Genomic DNA, 17,391 nt, shown 5'->3' on the forward strand with positions numbered 1-17,391 from the left:
AGTGAGGTTATTGAGTTCATCTGGGTGCAGAATGGGCGGTTGGGAAAATTGAGTGTGTGATACTGATCTACTTTAGGTAGATCTATGAAATATCATTATGTAAACATTTTTTTGACATAGGTTGGTGGTTTGACTTAGTACAGGGGACCTACTAAACAGAGCAAGTTGGTGGACTTCTGATCAGGTCATCACTGGCTGAAGACAGTAGTCTTGTACCTCTCAGTGCAGGAAAGCAGACAGGGCCTTGTTGACTTGGAGAACAGACTCCTCTCTGTAGGCAACATACTGCTTTCTATTCTACCCTCAGTTTGTGTGGTGTGAGACGTCATGTGCATCACTAAGGACACTGCATTTTGGGGCCTGATTACTACTGGTTCTTTCTGGAATTGGAGGGCATAGATACTTGCTATATGACAGATTTTTTTTATTCCGCAGTGCTCCGGATGTGGCAGCTTGTTAAGCTCTCTTGGGCTGAGGGTGTAGTGCAGGGGTACACACCTCCAGTCCTGGGTTCCAACCAGTTGTCTTACTTTTAGTTTTCTGACAGCTCAATGCTAGGTCACTCCTGTACTTGAGCACAGTAGAAATCTTTAGCTGACACTTGTAGTCTGTGGCTGTAGCTGGCGCTTATAAAAATGTCAGCTCAAGATATGATTGAGCTAATTAAATAATTAAGGGTAGAAGTTGAAATCCTGAAATAGATCAGCTCTGGTTGTGTTACTCAGGTCTAATGTCATAATTAGGGCCACCAGTTTGTCTCCCCTTGTTTTCTCGCATGGTACTTCAGTACTCCGCCCACTAGAGGTCACAATAGGCCCTTTGTCAAACTGCTTCTCAAACAATTATCCCATTGGATCACCTCAGTAATCTTAGCTGATGAAGTAATTGCCACTAATTAAGCACAGATGATGATTGACAGCAATGTTTACAAGTGACACTCACATGTTAAATTCAGTTTTATTACTTACAACTATAGACATGCTACAGTATTTTTAAATGTTGTATAGGGGCATGTTACGGTTTGTTAGATGCAGTAGGAAATGTCCAAATTAAAAATGAGATTTATATAACATTTAACTTGCACAAAAAGTTCAATAAAAAATGAATTATTTTAAATGATTCAACTAATGAGCGAATCATGATCTTAAGTAGAATCAAGTGTCTTAGTGCAGGGCTAAAAAGAAAACCTGCTGTATATGGATGCATTTTTCTTTTTAGTGCAGTGATACTCAAACCAGGTAATATGAATGAACTGCATAATAAACAGCTTTAGCTGTTGCTGCATTACTAATGTGCATTACTAATGTGCTGAGTAACAATGGAAGTCAGACCCTGCAGCTCTCCAGGACCAGGAGTGAGGACCACTGGCTCAAAGACATGCTTTTTGCTGCATTTGAACTTCCATTCATGTTCACTTTCCTTCCTGACCCTCCGCATTATAGATCCATTTGTTTTTATAAATGTCTCGATAGAAACTCAATTGTATGATTAGTCACTTGACCGTGCCATTGGAGTACCTATGGGGGCCCCTGGAGGGTTGAAGTACAAGTTTAAATCCCTGCAGGTCACACGGTGAAAACAAACTGGTGGCCCTAGTAATGATGGCCCACGTTTGACTACTGTTGCCGGTGGCCTGGAAATCTGCTCAGTACTTGGGTAAACAGCCTTACTGTATGTCCTAGGGTGCTTTTGGAGTGTCCAGTGGGCTTCGCCACCACAGGTCCAAGTAGAGCCAGCGAAGTCTTCATCTCCCTGCAGTGAACATCTCCCATTTAGTCATGTGACTGCACCAATAGGTGAGTGGCAAGTGCTTGAAGGGAGAATCTTGAGATTTGGTTCCATTAGCTCAAAAAAAAAAAACACATGCTATGTTGCAAAAGCACATAAAATGACAGTCTTAAATGAGACAAAGGAAATCCAGTGGCAGATGTATCCAGAGGATGAGCACCTTTATGGGTCATAGGTGAAAGATGCTGTACAAGCTCCTAACGCCAAAGTGGTTTGGGGAATTACAGTGGAATATGGTACCAACCACGTTGTGTCTGAAGGCATGGTAGGCTCCCACATGGATTTTAATATTGGTCCAAGTTCACCTTCCAACAGAGGTATATATTTTTGTTTTTATATTTGTTTGGAAAAGTCAGCCTGGCTCACTGCAAGGAACAGAATTCAGAAAAGGGGGCTCAAGTGGGTAGTCTCTGCAGGCCTTACAGGTTTGAATGTGGTTACTGCAGATAGACCAACAATGTTGAAATGCTTTGTTGAAGATCTGAAGGTCTATTGGAGCTGCAGTTAATGTGGCTGATGAGGAGGATTGTGAGACCTTTGTTGGGTCATTGTATTTGTTTGCTGTATTACTGTATTTCACATTTAACTGTTCTGTTTTGTGTCCCCAGATCTACTGTACATTAAATGAAAATATTTTTCACATTCTTCTAGGCCTAAACCTAATTGGTGTAGTTAATTTAAAAAAACGGTACAATAAAGTGTGGAAACATATTATTTAAAGCTCTAAAAACTGTTTTACAATCTTGGCCACAAGGACTTAAGTATTGTGGTAGTGATCGCTGGGGTCTCACTCGTGAGAAGTTTCTCAGAATAACTTCTTTCATTTTCGTTGCTATTTTATGTTATCAGAAGATGGCACTATAAAGCAAGTCTTTTACCATGGAACACTAAACCAGTGTTTCTCAACCCTGGTCCTGGGGACCCACTGCCCTGCATGTTTTAGATGTCTCCCTGCTCCAGCATGCCTGATTCAAATGAATGGGTCGTCATCAAGCTCTGCAGAAGCCTGATAACGACCCATTCATTTGAATCAGGTGTGTTGGAGCTGGGAGACATCTAAAACATGCAGGGCAGTGGGTCCCCAGGACCAGGGTTGAGAGACTGCACTAAACTAACCATGCGCCTCACTGCATAGTTCCACTACCCACCTGATTTCAAAATGTAGCCCACTCGAAGTCACTGTTCTTTAAAATGTGATTTAATTCACAGAAACGTTTAGCATGATTTTTAGAACATTTTAGTAATGTTTCATTATTAACAATGTCATTTTTTTCAGACTTTGTACCACTTGATAGAACTAGTTTTGTTCACCTATGAATAACTGCATGAATTGCTTACAATACTTCAGTTACTTTTGTATTTCCCTTTTAACATACAAGTAGGCTAAGGAATAACGGCTTTTCATACACTACAGTGCAGTAACAGACATATCTTAAATTAACATTTTAATGTGCCATTATGGGAATCAGGGCAGGCATTGCATTTAAGGCCTATTTATATTGTGAACATTAGATGACAAATGCATAAGAATTAATTTTATTTTATTCTCTGTTTTTTCATGTGTTATAGTTAATGAGAGCATTTTATTGTTCTCTACAGTTTATTGCAATTGACAGATTTAATGGATCTTTGGCCAATGGGTCGAGCTATCTCTTGAGAACTGGACTCCATCTGTTGCTGAAACTACTTACCCTTCTAATAAATACGGAAAACAAAGAGAGAACTTTTGTAAAAAAGAAATAAATAAAAAAACTCTGACCAAGAAGTAGCCTACTTATGAAGGCCAATGACATGAATTTAAATGTATTTAATTTAACAAAAAGTATCATCGTGTGTAAAATCCAGCGGACATTTCATGATAAATCAATGATAGCCTTTATGGAACGCATATGCGAACTTGGTGCACAGGGGTGGTTGAATGTAAGACTACTTGGAAATTGGAAACTGTTTCATACAGTAGTCCACTTTTCGGTTTTTCTGTTATAGCCTACGCGTTTTTGTTCAAATAAAAATACTTAACATCTCATTTTAAACGTACTACAATTTATGCTACGTCTTTAGGATTTTACGTCTGAAGACTTCAAATAGGAATCTTGATAAATAGCCTATCCAAGACATACCTCCATCTGACAGCAACTTGACAAGTAGCTATGCTGCATGTTAGCCTACACACCCTGAGGATTAGAATCGAACAGAGGAGGGCGTTGAAACGCGAGTCCAGAGAGCGCAGAGAAAACCGTCCTCTCTTCCCTTTGACAGGTGTTTCCCTGACTTTGAAGATAAGGGGCACTGCTGAAGGAGGTACAAAAATGAACTATGGGAGCTGAAGGCTTAGGGTTTGTGCTGCCACAGTTAATTAAAATCAAACAGCCCCGAAGTCACTGCCAGGTTTTATTCCTCACCTGATAATAAAAACCCGCGAGCCGTGCCCTAGTGGCAGATTCTAATGGGTACAGCTTTGATCCTAGCCTCCCAAGAGCACAAGTGATAAATTATGACGGACATACACCACAAGGCTTTCCATTTGATTTATTTGAAGAGATATTGTGATACAACTTTTGCTTCACGTTGGGGGTTTGTTTTTTCCATTATTTTCTTTTACAAGACAACATAAATTAGCTTACACGTAGGCTATGTCTTGTAACAACAATAAAATAGCCTACTGTAAAATCAAACCTTTAAAATAGGTGTAATGCGTTGTATGTCTTTATAAATCTCCCAATTTGCTAAAATCATACCAATTTATCTTTGCATATTTTAGATGAAAATTAAGAAAATAAATTGTGCTGCTACCACACGCTTAAACAAGATGACACGATAAAAACGTAATGGGTTGCTTGTGGACAATTCTTTCTGATAAAATTTTGCACCTGGCAGGCTTGTTTTGTGGGAGCTTTCAAATAGTTTCAAGCGCCTTCTATAGGACGCCTGGCGAAGCTACGTAGCACACATCGGCAACCAGGCTAGTTCATTAGTTGTAATTCTGCCTGAAGTCGCGAAAGCGTGAGCTCGGGGGATAAGAGATGTGGTGGCAATTGACTGTTGCTGTATCACATTAAAGTCTGAGTAAATATCCTAAATAAGATCATTTCCCCAGAAAGTGTAACCCGGTATTATCGACAGTAGTAGATTTGAAATAGTTACCGCTTTTTAAAATTGGATTTCAGTGAAGAATTAGCCTATGGAGAAACTGTGGGTCTCCACATGAATGATTCGCCTACTTTTCGAACGAAGGTAAGAATCAATCTTTTTTTCAGCGGATCGTTTTATTTTTAATCCAACGTCTCCCGAGTCTCTATTACGTGTCGCCGAAGTAGCCTACTAAAATCTTCCCATGGTTTCACACAATTAACAATTAACATAATATTTTGGAAGTTTTTTGTTTTAGCTCCTATACTTTAACTTACACGCGAATGTGAAGTTTTGACAGCTTCTCTGAGTGCACAAACTGTTAGCGCTGCGCAGCAATCATCTCCATTGATCAGAGCTGTCATTTCAATTATATTTGGAAAACAGGTGTAAGGACCAGTAAGCAACGCCACCTCATGAAATATAATCGATGTCAGTGTTTTCTCCGCGTGTGTTTGTTTTTCAGAGTAGTTTTAGTAAAATATAGATAGATTATCCCGTTATCAACTGCGTTTCATTTTTTTCCGACGCTTTGCGCATGCTGCAATGAATATCGATTTCAAAACAGTTTATCACTCATTTCCAATGTGCATTACGCATGTTGTATGCGTAAATCGCAATGTTAAGGTGCAATATGAAGGACTTCATGCTTTAGCGGGGGCTTTCACTTTACACTTGCTTATTGAGTATTACGTTCATTGTTACACAGGGTATTGATTAGTCTATTGATGTGCGGACCTATTTACAATAGCATACAGTAGCCTATCAAATCATATTCGAGGGTAGACCTAACAGAAATGCGATGGCATTTTTCTCTGCAGACTACCCAAAAGACTCGATTAATTAATACCTAATTTAAGGGAAGACTGTTTAAAAATATAAACTTCCATTTGTAAATATACATTTGTATACAGGAAATGGTACAGTCATATTGCAAACAGAAAATGTTAACCACTTATGGCAGAGGTTATACTGCTGTGATGTAAATGGCATATGCTTTATATAATCATACCCTGTCAGTTAACAAGAATGTTAACAGTTGCCAGCAGTCCTGTTAAATAAACCCTGAAGTGGAAATGTGAATCAAATCCGAATAGATTATATGCAGTGGTTGGCAATTTATGGGTCTGGATCATTGCTGAAACACCAAGATCAATTTCCGTACCATTTTCTGTCAACCTATAGCTTCTCTCTTTCTCTGACAAGGCTGCTGTGGTCACATTCACATCTTTGCTGACTTGAACCAGACTGGCTGGTGGGTATACCCATTCTACAGTGCTCAATAGTCCAGCCATTTCACTCAGCTATTGGCTCCTGGCCACTGTCTGCATTCGCTTGGTTTATGGTTAAATTAGAATATTTCACCTTTCGTCTGTCAGGCTTGCGAATGTTCCAGTTGTCTGCCTAAATTTAGAATTTTTCAGGCTGTAGTCAAATTGTTTCTCTAGTGGAGAATTGTGAAGCCATTTATTGTACTGAACTTTTGTCTGCTCATGAAGATCTGGCAGCTAGGCTACTTTTCACTCTCATAACAGATATATGTCAATGCTAGCTGTGAAAGGCATACTATTTTAAAACCTGTGAAAATGTAGGTATATAAAGCGAGCCTTCAACAAATTGTCATAGTAAGAGAAAACAGAGGCACTCACGCAGACACACACTATACACCAACGCACACACACACACACGCACTTTCTAGTTGAATCAAATTTCTACTCAGAAAGGGATTAGAATGACTCAATATGTTTGGAAGTCTTCTCTACAAATCCAAAATAATTATTCTCCTTATTAAAATGAACTGACCTTTCTCAGTCTGTCTGAGGAGTGCTCTCTGAGTTGGCATTGTAGGTCAACGAAAAGCGATTATTTTATTTGCAGCTGTTCCAGATCTGTTCACATCTTTTTGTGCAGGGGGCTATGACTGCCTGTACTCCAATTTATTTCTACTGAAACAATTTATTTTACACAGGCTGAAATCAACAAAGGCACATTAACCATCTGAAGCAGGACAGCATGGCCAAGATGAGACTCAGCCTGTTCATGTGGGAGATGAGCTTGGCCATCATTCTCTTCTCTTCTGATGTCCAGGTATGACAAGTATTTATCAAACAGACTTGCCTTCCTTCTCCTTCATGCAAAATGTTCAGTTTTAAGTTAACTCTTACAGAGTTTACATGAGCTTGTAATGGATTCTCGCCCATTTTACTGTGTGCTTTCTGGTCAGGGCTTGCTGTGTATCCTATTCAGACCACATCTGCGTTGTCACAATGCAACAGCAACATGATCAATGGACAGTATTCTTTGGAAAACACACTTCTCATATTGGTATTTTTAAACGCTATTCAGGTTGACGTTCCTATATGTAATATATCAAATTGAGTCTGTTTAGATGTTTTGTTTCTACATTCCTGAGGAAGGTAAAAATGTTAGTTTGTCTATGAACTTTTAGAGTCTACAGTCTTATCAGAACTAGGTTTAGCAGACATGTTGTAATGCTCGTTATAAGAGCTCAAGAACAGGTGGCAGTGACACCGGACGTGTCCTTATTCTAGAACATCATCTCAGCAGTTGGACTTTAAGATGTCTGCCGAGCTGCTGGCTGGCTGGAAGTCAGTTCAATGTCACCTTTTCTTTAAGAACATAAGCCTTTGAAGCTCTGCAGGGGTAAAATATAGCTATTACTCCAGCCTCTAACGGAAGAGCTGGCTGAACTGTAAAGTTACTATATCCCCTGATAATATCTTGTTCAGGCCATACTAATACTGCTCCTGTGTTCTTAAAGAGGTTAGGACTTAATAGACAAATTTTTTTTTGAGGTTTACGTGATCATATTGCATATGAAATGAGTAACACTGGAACGCAAACCCACGTTTTCATACCAGAACCAAGAGCCCTCTTGACAGATGACAAAAGTACATTTAGTACCAGCAGGTATTAGTTTGTCTGTCATCTATATAAGCTTTTCTCTCTGAGTCTTCCTCTGTTCAGTCCTTATTTTCACTGACATGGATTTGTGGCAACTTTCTCTAAGAATCAGGGACACTGTGCTTGGGGATTATAGATTCACAGCTGAAGCTTGCCACTCTAGGGGCTTCAGACACGTTTTTAAAGCAGGCCAACTTTGCATTTGTGTGTTCTCTGTAATGGACCCTGACCTTTGAGCTCCAGTCCTCTCCCGATCTGTGTCCTGTGCAGCCTTTCTTTAGAGACTTGCCCAGTCCAGGTCCAAGGGACCTCAATGTTGGCATGGACTGGTCCTCGCTTACTGACACAAATTGGTAAATAACTGCTGTAATGAAATGAACTGTGCTACTCCTCTCAGTTGTGTTAGTAATTTAAACAGAGCTGAGAAACTCTGGCTTACTGCATCTCTGTAACATCAGGAATGGTCCCCTCTGTCCCTTAACAGTAACAAAGCTCCACATTCTACCCTCTTTCACCCATCCCATACTATACTGTAAAATAACGTAGTGCTCCAGCTGGGGCTTTTCGTGCAGAAGATGTGTGTTTCGCTTTTTGATCTGAGATGACGAGTGGCTGCAATTTATCACTGAGTGCTCTCAAGTGCCTCTCATAACAATGTCTGGAATTGTACTGCTACAGTGTAACAAGGATAGGTGTTCAGATAATAATGCTGATGCATCATCTATTTGACCAGTGATAGAATTTACTAGCAGCTTAAATGTAATCCTTTAAAGAAATAAACCTTATCTATTTGGTATAATTTTGATTTCGGTTTGTCTTGTAAAAGTAAAAAATACTTTTACAGTAAGACTTCCACACTAGTGTAGGATTATTGCTGTAAAATTGGGATAGCTGATGCTGCATTCCTCTTTTTTCACTTATTACAAGCAAACACACAATGTGTAAATGTTAAATTTTATCTACTAGAATGGAAGGACTGAAATGTGTAAAAACACCCAAATGGGTGCTATTGGTTTTTTTTTTTTAACAATAAGGCAATGCTTTTACAGAATGTGTCTCAAGCTTTATGTGGGGATTTTTGTCAAGTTGTGAAATTAATAATGCTTAGTGTTTCCCCACATAGCAACAACTGGGTCTTTTATTCCCAACAGTTTAATGTCCCAATAAAGAGTTACGGCATGCAGAGCCGCAGTGCTAAAACTCGGGCGGCCTCTGAAAACAGCAAACTCCTTAAGCACTTCAGAAAAGTTTACTGTGCACAAACTGCAGTAAATAGTGCTGTTGACAGAAGCTGGGGACACTGTTGCCGTGGAATACGTCCCCATAAGCCATGTGTTATATTGCTTCATGGATTGGGCTCCAGGCACGAGGGGTTTTTTTCTCACGCTGGTCATTTCTAGGGGAAGATTTGAAGGTATGTGTCAAAGGCGAAGTGCATAGGGCTCCTTCTTTAAAACCCCACATCGCAACAAAGAATATTTGAGCTTGTTCGGCAGAATTTTTAGCATTTTCGTTTTTCATTCATGTGTGACCCCCTTAAGCAGGGTCATGGAAAGGAGAGTGCGGGGGAACAGTGGTCAAGAAGTGGCTGGGCTGGGGGCAGCTGATAATTTTGCCACTGCAATTTTCCGCTTGGCTTGGCGCACGGATTCTGACAAGCAGATGTTGGATTGGCGTGATGCTTGATTGCCTTTTGCTATTTGGCGATTGTAAAGCAGTCCTAAGTTAAAGCTCTGTCTTTAACAACTCAGATGAAAAAAAAAAAAAAAAAATCAGTTTCTCTTCAACCTGAGCCCTGCGTCATGCCAGATTTTTTGCATTCAGAGGAGTGATAAAATGTGCAGTGTCAAACCACCTTTCCCATGGTTTGTTCTCTGTCTTTTCCCCTCAAGAGGACAGCCTCAAATATAAGATCTGTGCTCAATCATTAGGATTCTACTGGTATTTTCTTTTAGAATGAACTTAACCTCAAATTGCTGCTATCCTGTTATTCAACCTTCTTCAGGCTACATTATATGCATGCAAAGAAGGTCAATCAACTGAAACATTATTGCTATCTTGTTATGAATTAATATTTGTTTATGAATTGGGATTTACCTCACTTGGGCAGCACCTACTATTAAGTAGTTTGCAATAAGGAATTACACAATTTAAGAATGGATGTAAGCCATGGAAAATATTTACCATTAGTCCACATCCATAAGTGCACTTAGGAATGCATAGCTTATAGAATGGAGCTTAGAATAACTTTCAGCAAAATCACATCCTCTTTGACTCACAATGTACTTTCAGTGGTTGCTAGGATATTAATTTTTTTTCCGTGAATGTGCACTTAAAGGTTAATTCCAAATATGGGTTTAAGAAGCGTGTCTATATATTCTCCCAGTGCTCTTTGGATGCCTTCATTTTCACACCTACAGTACAATAATGATCTACCTTTCAGGGACTTTCTCATTTGATTCAAATGAACAATTATTTTATTTCTGTAGTTTGCAGTTAAACTTTCTAGTTTCTTTGTCTTATCTTTGTATTGGTTATTTATGTAACGCAAAAAACTTTATGTACCATTTCATCCATGATGTCACATTTTGCCACAAAATGAATAAATACTCAACATCCATGACTGTATTACCAAATTCAAGGTTATACATAGTACATGAGTATGAATTATATGATTTATATTTATCTTGCACAAAGACATTTCTGTGCCTATTTCTGTTGTTTTATTGTACATTCAGAATGCCAGTGTGAACAGTCATGGCATTTTATTCAGTATTCTATTCTAAATTATAAAAGAATTTCTGATTACATTTGGAAAATCATAATTACAAGAAACATTAGAGCTTGACATTCTCATTTGTGACCCTGCAGTCATTTCCAATATGAATATTCCTGGGAATTTCCAGAGTCCTAAGGAGGTCCTTTAACTTTTGCTTGTTTTAAGGAGCATCTCAATTCAACCAGGCATTTGTAGAGCACAGTCCTGACCTTAAGGCCATTATTATCAGAAATGCCCATACTTCAGTGGCACTTTCAGCTCTAAGAGCAAATACAAATCCTGGCTGAGGAACGCACTTTTAACTATTCATTTGATTGATAATACATTGTGCATTGCTGCAGTACTTTCGTGTTGCATACACTTTAAGGCAGTATTTCATGCTATTTGCCTTGGATAAGAAAGAAAATATGAAGTCATCGTTTGGGTTTTACCAGGACATCAGCATCGCCTGAAATGCCCACACTGTATGTAAATTACTGTTTGTCCTCACACTGTTTATTGACACAGAATTTGAGCTTGTCGAGGAAATTTCTTTTCTTTTTTGCCTTGTGGCATAATAAGCACTGGTATTGTGTCCATGTTACAGCATGATCAGGTCTGGTCAGAACAAGGTAGCCTAGTCTACCTGCCCAGTGTGAAGCACATTGAGTGTGCCAGAGCATCCACACTGACTTGATTTTTGATCTTTTCTGCTTAAATGGGAGAGCACTGTGATTGCTCTCTCTAATAAGGGATCATTGACTACACATGCAGACAAGTTATGCATAACGTGAAGGGCTGATGGCAGCAAGAGGATGAGAGCAGCAATGTATGGTATCTGTGTGGAAGCTCATTCAGCACTGTTGAATAAAGGAAGGTTGACCTCCAGCCTCATTACGGCAGTGCTGCCCAGCCCCACTGTGGAGGTAGCCAGGCTGATTATTGCAGTGCTCAGCTACGTTGTGGCGAAGTGCAGCCCCAGGGACCAGCTTACACTTAAATACACTTGGCAGGAAGTGAGAGAGGACAGAAAGCGGGAAAGACGGAGCGTTTCCTCTGTTTCTGTGTGGCACAGTCCAGGGCTCTGTCACAGTCACCACTTTTTCAGGAAGCCGTGAAACACCCTCAGGAAAATGTGAGAACCGATGGACTGTCACAGCGCAATCAACAGTACAATGCAGTTTAATATAAATGTTACTTTATGATAAATCTTGGGTAGTAAAGAAATGCCTAGGGTTGCTCAATGATGAAATTGAACAAAGGAAGATGTTTGGAGAAAAAAATGTTTGGATGAACAATAACAAGTACTTACATATCAGCCCTGTAAAAGCTGTTTACTTGATGTGTGCTTGGGAAATCCAAATGAATGCTTTCCCCATTGTTCAAATTAACCTACAGTACATTTCTTTGGTGCATTTAGGTAAACATCTTATCACTAAAATAAACCAGATATAATTTTCTAGAACATACCAACGTGCCTGTGAAGAAATTGCCAATGTAGATCCCACTTTGGGAGGCAAAATCAAAAAAAGAAAACAACAGACAGAGACTAGGCTACAGTATATGTGGGCCAGCGTGACATCACCTAGTGCTCAATATGTTTCTGATGAGGGTGTGCTGTGTTATCGGAGGCTTATATCAAGGGAGTTCTTCATAAGGCAGAGCCCTTTCACCCCTGTGAGGACCTGAAGAACAGCAGGCCTTTGATTTCAGCATGCTCCATGAACTCATGGCCCACTGAAGGCCAACAAGGGAGCTGACTTTGGTGAACTTGTGCAAATTTGAGACCATTAGATCTTAGGCCTGATAGTGTTCACATTAGGTCCTACCTCCAGTTGCCGCCTTGTTATTTTCGTCATTATTGTTGAAAAGTAATCTGAAACCCTGCAGAAAATGGTTAAGATACAATCTAAAATAGTGTAATTTTAACCATGTGTTAGTTATCTTCCCAATTACTATTTATCTACAGTTTGGGGGGGTGTTTATTATTTTGTAGTGAGTTCACTACTGTCTAAATTTCTTTGTTTCATTTCAAGTCCATCTTGGTGAACTTCATTGGGCTTATTGTTCAAACACTTATTTCTGGTTTCATAGTTCTTTTCCCTGCCAGGATTAACGAGTTTCACATGGGGTTTTTATTAAATTTAATTTTGTTCTTTACCTTTACTATTAACTTATTAACCTGTAATATCTCTTGACTTTTGCAGGTCCCACATCAGTGATTTATATCTCCTTTAGGAGGCCTGAATGAACTGCTGCTTGTAATTGCAACTTTACAGATAAAGCCTTAAATCAATGCAACGCACAAATATGTTTCTTTTAAGTGAAAGACTCCTGAGTATAGCAAAATCATTTTGAAATAAGTCTTAATAAAACACACATGGCACACATCAAGAAAGCCAGTATTTCTCACATTGGGCCCAAAGCTGGACCAGCCCAGCCAAGAGAGTAGAGATGGGCTGTACTGTGTGGAATCGAACACTGCCTTTGCTCTTAGCTGTCACTACTCTACATGAGGTTGCTGTCTGTTTTGAATCAAAATGAACTCATGATATTTCATTATACTTGCGCACGTACGCACATGCACATACGCACCAACAAAAACACTCACACGCCAATGAACAATTCACATCAATTTGAAACACTTTGCACATCTGTCTTCAGAAAAATATTAATGTCTGAGAGAACTAGAGCTGCTGCTAGCAGTGGGTTTGATAAGGTCTATTTCTGTTTTTACTTCATGGTAACCTGTGCAAGAGGTTACTGATATGTTGGCTGTCTGCACTGTCCTCTGCAGCATCACAAACGCACGCTCTACAATAGACCTTTTTCGGCTGCAAGCCAATATCAGCTCTGTGTTTGAGCTGAAGATGAAGGTATCACTTATCTGCGCGAACGTTCGCCCCTTTACTCTCCGTAAACATTACCAAAGGGACGATGTCGCTGCCCGGAGCGGCGCCTTTTCTCTGAGGCCGCATGCAGTGAAGGCGAGGAGCCGTTTAGGGGACGTGTGAAAGGTTCCTTTATGGACGCTCACAGTGTGGTCATTCAGTCGGCCAAGCTAAGTGCTGCAAATGGAGGAGCTCAGGTTTTCTTAGCGGGTGCCCTGCCAACCCGCTCTCTGGTGGGCCTCCCGGTCGTGCCTTCAGTGTTATGCGGCCGCGCTGCGAGCGCAAGCCAAGATCTGCAGGTTGCGCTGAGAACACTGGGGAATCGGCAGTGGATGCCAGCGCAAGGCGAATCGGGGCTACGCAGAGACCGTTGGCCGTGTCTAGACAGCGTAATAATGCGCACGCGTTGACGCATACGGTTTATGCACACTCACACAAACGCACACACATGCATACTTGCTCACACCAGTATGCTCCCACACGCAGTCACGCATAGCCACGTTCAAGCCATGAGTTGAAAACTTTTTTTTTTTACCTGAAAATGTAAATGTTGCTGGTTTGTGGTGACATTAAATGCAGTTTGAAAAGTGACAATGGTTTCATTAATCGCAGCAGCATTTGACTTGGGAAATGTCTGAGCACTCTATGAAACCTCACAATAAGCAAGTCCCAGTTAGGTGTGCGCTGATCAGACAGAGCTACCTTGAAATGCAAAGTCTGTGAGACTGCCAGTGTCAGTCCGGTGTCTTGCTGAATCTGCACTGATAAGACAGCCATGAGCAGCCATTTAAAATTCAAGGAAGATGAAAAATTGAAAATGGAAAAAGTATCTTTTCGTCTTTCTTTCCATGTATCAGTTTCGTGGCAATGAATTTTTCAGAAGAATAAAATATTAATATTATGTAAAATATTACAGTGGTCAAAAGAAAGACAAATTGTATGAGAGGATTCCAGCAAAACTGAGAGTTTGTCAGTTGCTCAGACGGTTCTTGTCTCTTGACTTTTTTCTGAACCTCTATGCAACTTGTATGAGAAGCAAACACTAATTTATTTCCAAGACTTTGACAGTCATATCTTTGGCAAGAGGTGTACTCCAGCCAAATATACCTGATACATCTGGTATTGGAGCAAGCAAATGTATTTTCTAATAAAATTTGAGTATTTTGTCTGTTTCTTCCTATTTTATGCAGAGAAGAAAAATGTGTTTTTGTTGCTCAAGTGTGGCAGGAGCATTGGGCCGTGGGATGTGGTCTCGGATCGAGGCTGGCGTTACATCAGCTCGATCTTCTGACTTCTTTAAACTGAAAAAACTATTTCCATCTCTTCCCGTGACAACTCCTGTAATTTCAGGGAGACCTGATATCTCAGTGCTGGTATTGCATTTCAGAAATATTTGCCGTTCATTATATGCTGACAACTGTATGAATTATTGTTCTAGGTATCCAAATACTGCCGCTAATCCTAGCCATGTAATGGCTCATATCAAAAACGCTTTACATAATGCCTAATGAGCCTTGTGCTACACAACCCATCAACCACAACTCTGCAGAATAGACAAAACTATTCGACGCTTCGCTCACAGTGCGAGTTTGTCACAGGCACAGTGAAGGAAGCACAATCCTGCGGTTTCTGCGGTTACCATGGGTTGCAATGGACTAGCCAAGCAAGAAAGAAAGAATCCCCTCCTGTGCCTTGCCTCTACTAGTACCGCTAACCAGCTCCCACCCAATAGAGCGGCTGAGGGGCTTGTCCACGGCAGTGCGGGCACGGAGCTCGCTGGAGCGCGCCACGTGGGTTCTCGCTCTCCAGCAGAGCTCCTCGTCGCTGCCAGAGGGCCGGGTTTCAGGAATCGGGTAGCCAAGCATAACAGAGCATTAAAAAGTCGTATATATCTCCACCTCCTCGCCCTCCCCTGTGTTTTGGGTCATATAGATGTCTCGGACCGCGGAGGATGAAAGGGTCATTAAACGTGGGGCCGTAACTCTCCCGGGCCGCGCAGCCGTTTTTTTCCACCGGCGGGAGGGATGCAGCGAGGGGCCGCCGCGGCGGGGCTCTGCCGGGCGCCCTTTCGCGCCGCAGTTGGCTGCAGGGATCAGCTGTCACCGCAAGGTCACGCTCGCCTTCGCCTTTTATTCCGGGGGCCGGTCTGCCGCACCCTCGGAGACACCCAATCGTATTTTCCCCGATGCCGCTCGCTGACGGGTGTCGTTGCCCCAGCAACAAAAATAGTCGCGGTAACCAAACACAGTACCTGGAGAGGTTGAGTTGACGGTTGAGTTTCTCTCGGTGCCGCAAGAAGTCCAGGCCCTTCACGCTGGGCGGGACATCCGCGCAGGCCGAACTGGGCTGAACGGGGCCAAACGCGGGCCTCTGCCGGAATGCTCGGTACCCTCCCGTCCGAGCGCACTGCTCCCCGGTTCGCTTTTCCGTCGCGGGGGCCCCCCGGGAATCTGATCTCCTGTCAAACAGCACTTATTGTCAAGTGCCTCTTAATTGTTTCAGGAAGCGGCCTGTGTTTATTTGCTCCCGGGTGTGCTCGGAAGCCCACGTGGTGCCCAGCTGTGCCGGGCCCAGTTCCCCAGGCTTGGGGAGAGGCATGCTGTGGGCCCAGTCGGCCGCGGGAGCTGGGGCTGATAAATGTTGCGCTGTGACGAACATTTTTGTTGCCTCCGTCCCTCTGTTTAAACACTACTGTGAGTATAGCTGTGGGTTTATTGGTACTCATTCAAGGAGAGGTATGCATCGGTTTCCACAAGTGTCCTTGACATGAATTAGGCTGGGTGAAGGGGCGGAGACAGCTTTAGATCAAGATGTTATATTGGCCGAAACAGAAAAGGGGCCATTCGCGGTGAAAGATTTGCTCGGGGACAATGTTGTCCCAGCCCAGCCGTTGAACGACAAGCGCTAAAAGCTTTCGGTTTTTAATTTATCCTGCTCTGCTGGGTCGCCCAAGTAGGATTTCACGGAAGGAGATCAAAGGAAGGGATTGTGCCTCCCGCACCTGGTCTCTCTCTACCGCCCCGCAATGAAGCGATTGCAATGACTTTGGCCCGGCGCTAAGACCGCTAATAGAACTTCGCTCTTTGCCCTTGAGGCGTAAGCCCATTATTGCTGGTCGGGGAGAAATCTCAATTGAAGCTCGCAGGTCCTCTCTGCGTACTAGCCGGGCTCTCTCGGTTTGGCACGTCAGCTTATCGCGCCGCCGTTTCCTTTTCTCTCGCCGTAATCCTCGTGCCCACTGAAGTGACTCAACGACCCCTGTACTGTACCGAGAGAGCCGGTTAGGCCACGGCCTTTGAGAGGGGAGGCATTTCCCAGACGCGCTCGATGGCCCTGTGGATTTCGCGAGCGCTGTCGGAGAACGCGCCGTTCCAGCGGCCCGTCGCCGTGGCGTCTCGCTGACCTCACGGCTGGGGAATGCGTGCGCGACCAGATGTGAGGGCGATGCTCGAGCGTATCGCCTCGCCAAGGATGACAAATCACTTAACGCCCCGCCGCCGTGCCATGTGGCCCGAAGCGGAGGCACTTGCTCTGCAGGCTGCGGGGCTGCCAGGAGCCACGACTGCATGAGGCCAGTTTGGTGGCAAGACCTCAAACTCCGGATGGGACCTTCAGTCGGTCGATGTCCCATCCGCAGTTGTTTTACTCCTCTTTCTTCCCTTCTTCATTTTATGTTTGCTGCTGTTCTCGCTCCCATTTGCATGTACTTCCTGCTCAGCTATTGACAGTTTGGGCCAGATTCCACTTGGATCCTGCAGTCTTGCTGCAACGACACTTGTGCTTGTGCCTGAAATCTTTTCTGTGGCCCTGTGTCCAAGGCCACGCCTAGTTTGGCCTTTTCGCAAATGCGACATTCCATGGCACGCACCCATTCCTCCATAAATTTCACATTAATCAGGG

General features: G+C 42.3%; 1 protein-coding gene across 5 annotated transcripts in view; it reads left to right on the forward strand.

The window, feature by feature from the left end:
• Positions 1–1,320: 1,320 nt before the first annotated feature.
• Positions 1,321–17,391, forward strand: part of adamtsl3 (ADAMTS-like 3) — a 121,643-nt gene continuing 105,572 nt past the window's right edge. The window contains exons 1-3 of one of the 5 annotated variants that reach the window (XM_064336583.1): positions 1,321–1,354; positions 1,683–1,796; positions 6,887–7,005. In XM_064336583.1, coding sequence (XP_064192653.1) covers positions 6,931–7,005 — 75 coding nt within the window. In that variant the 5' untranslated portion in view covers positions 1,321–1,354; positions 1,683–1,796; positions 6,887–6,930. Of the gene's footprint in view, positions 1,797–4,527; positions 5,023–6,886; positions 7,006–17,391 lie in introns of those variants that run through there. The other 4 variants (XM_064336582.1, XM_064336586.1, XM_064336584.1 and 1 more) reach the window with 4 other exon arrangements.

This window comes from Anguilla rostrata, chromosome 5 (genome assembly GCF_018555375.3).
Source record: "Anguilla rostrata isolate EN2019 chromosome 5, ASM1855537v3, whole genome shotgun sequence".
NCBI lineage: Eukaryota > Metazoa > Chordata > Actinopteri > Anguilliformes > Anguillidae > Anguilla > Anguilla rostrata.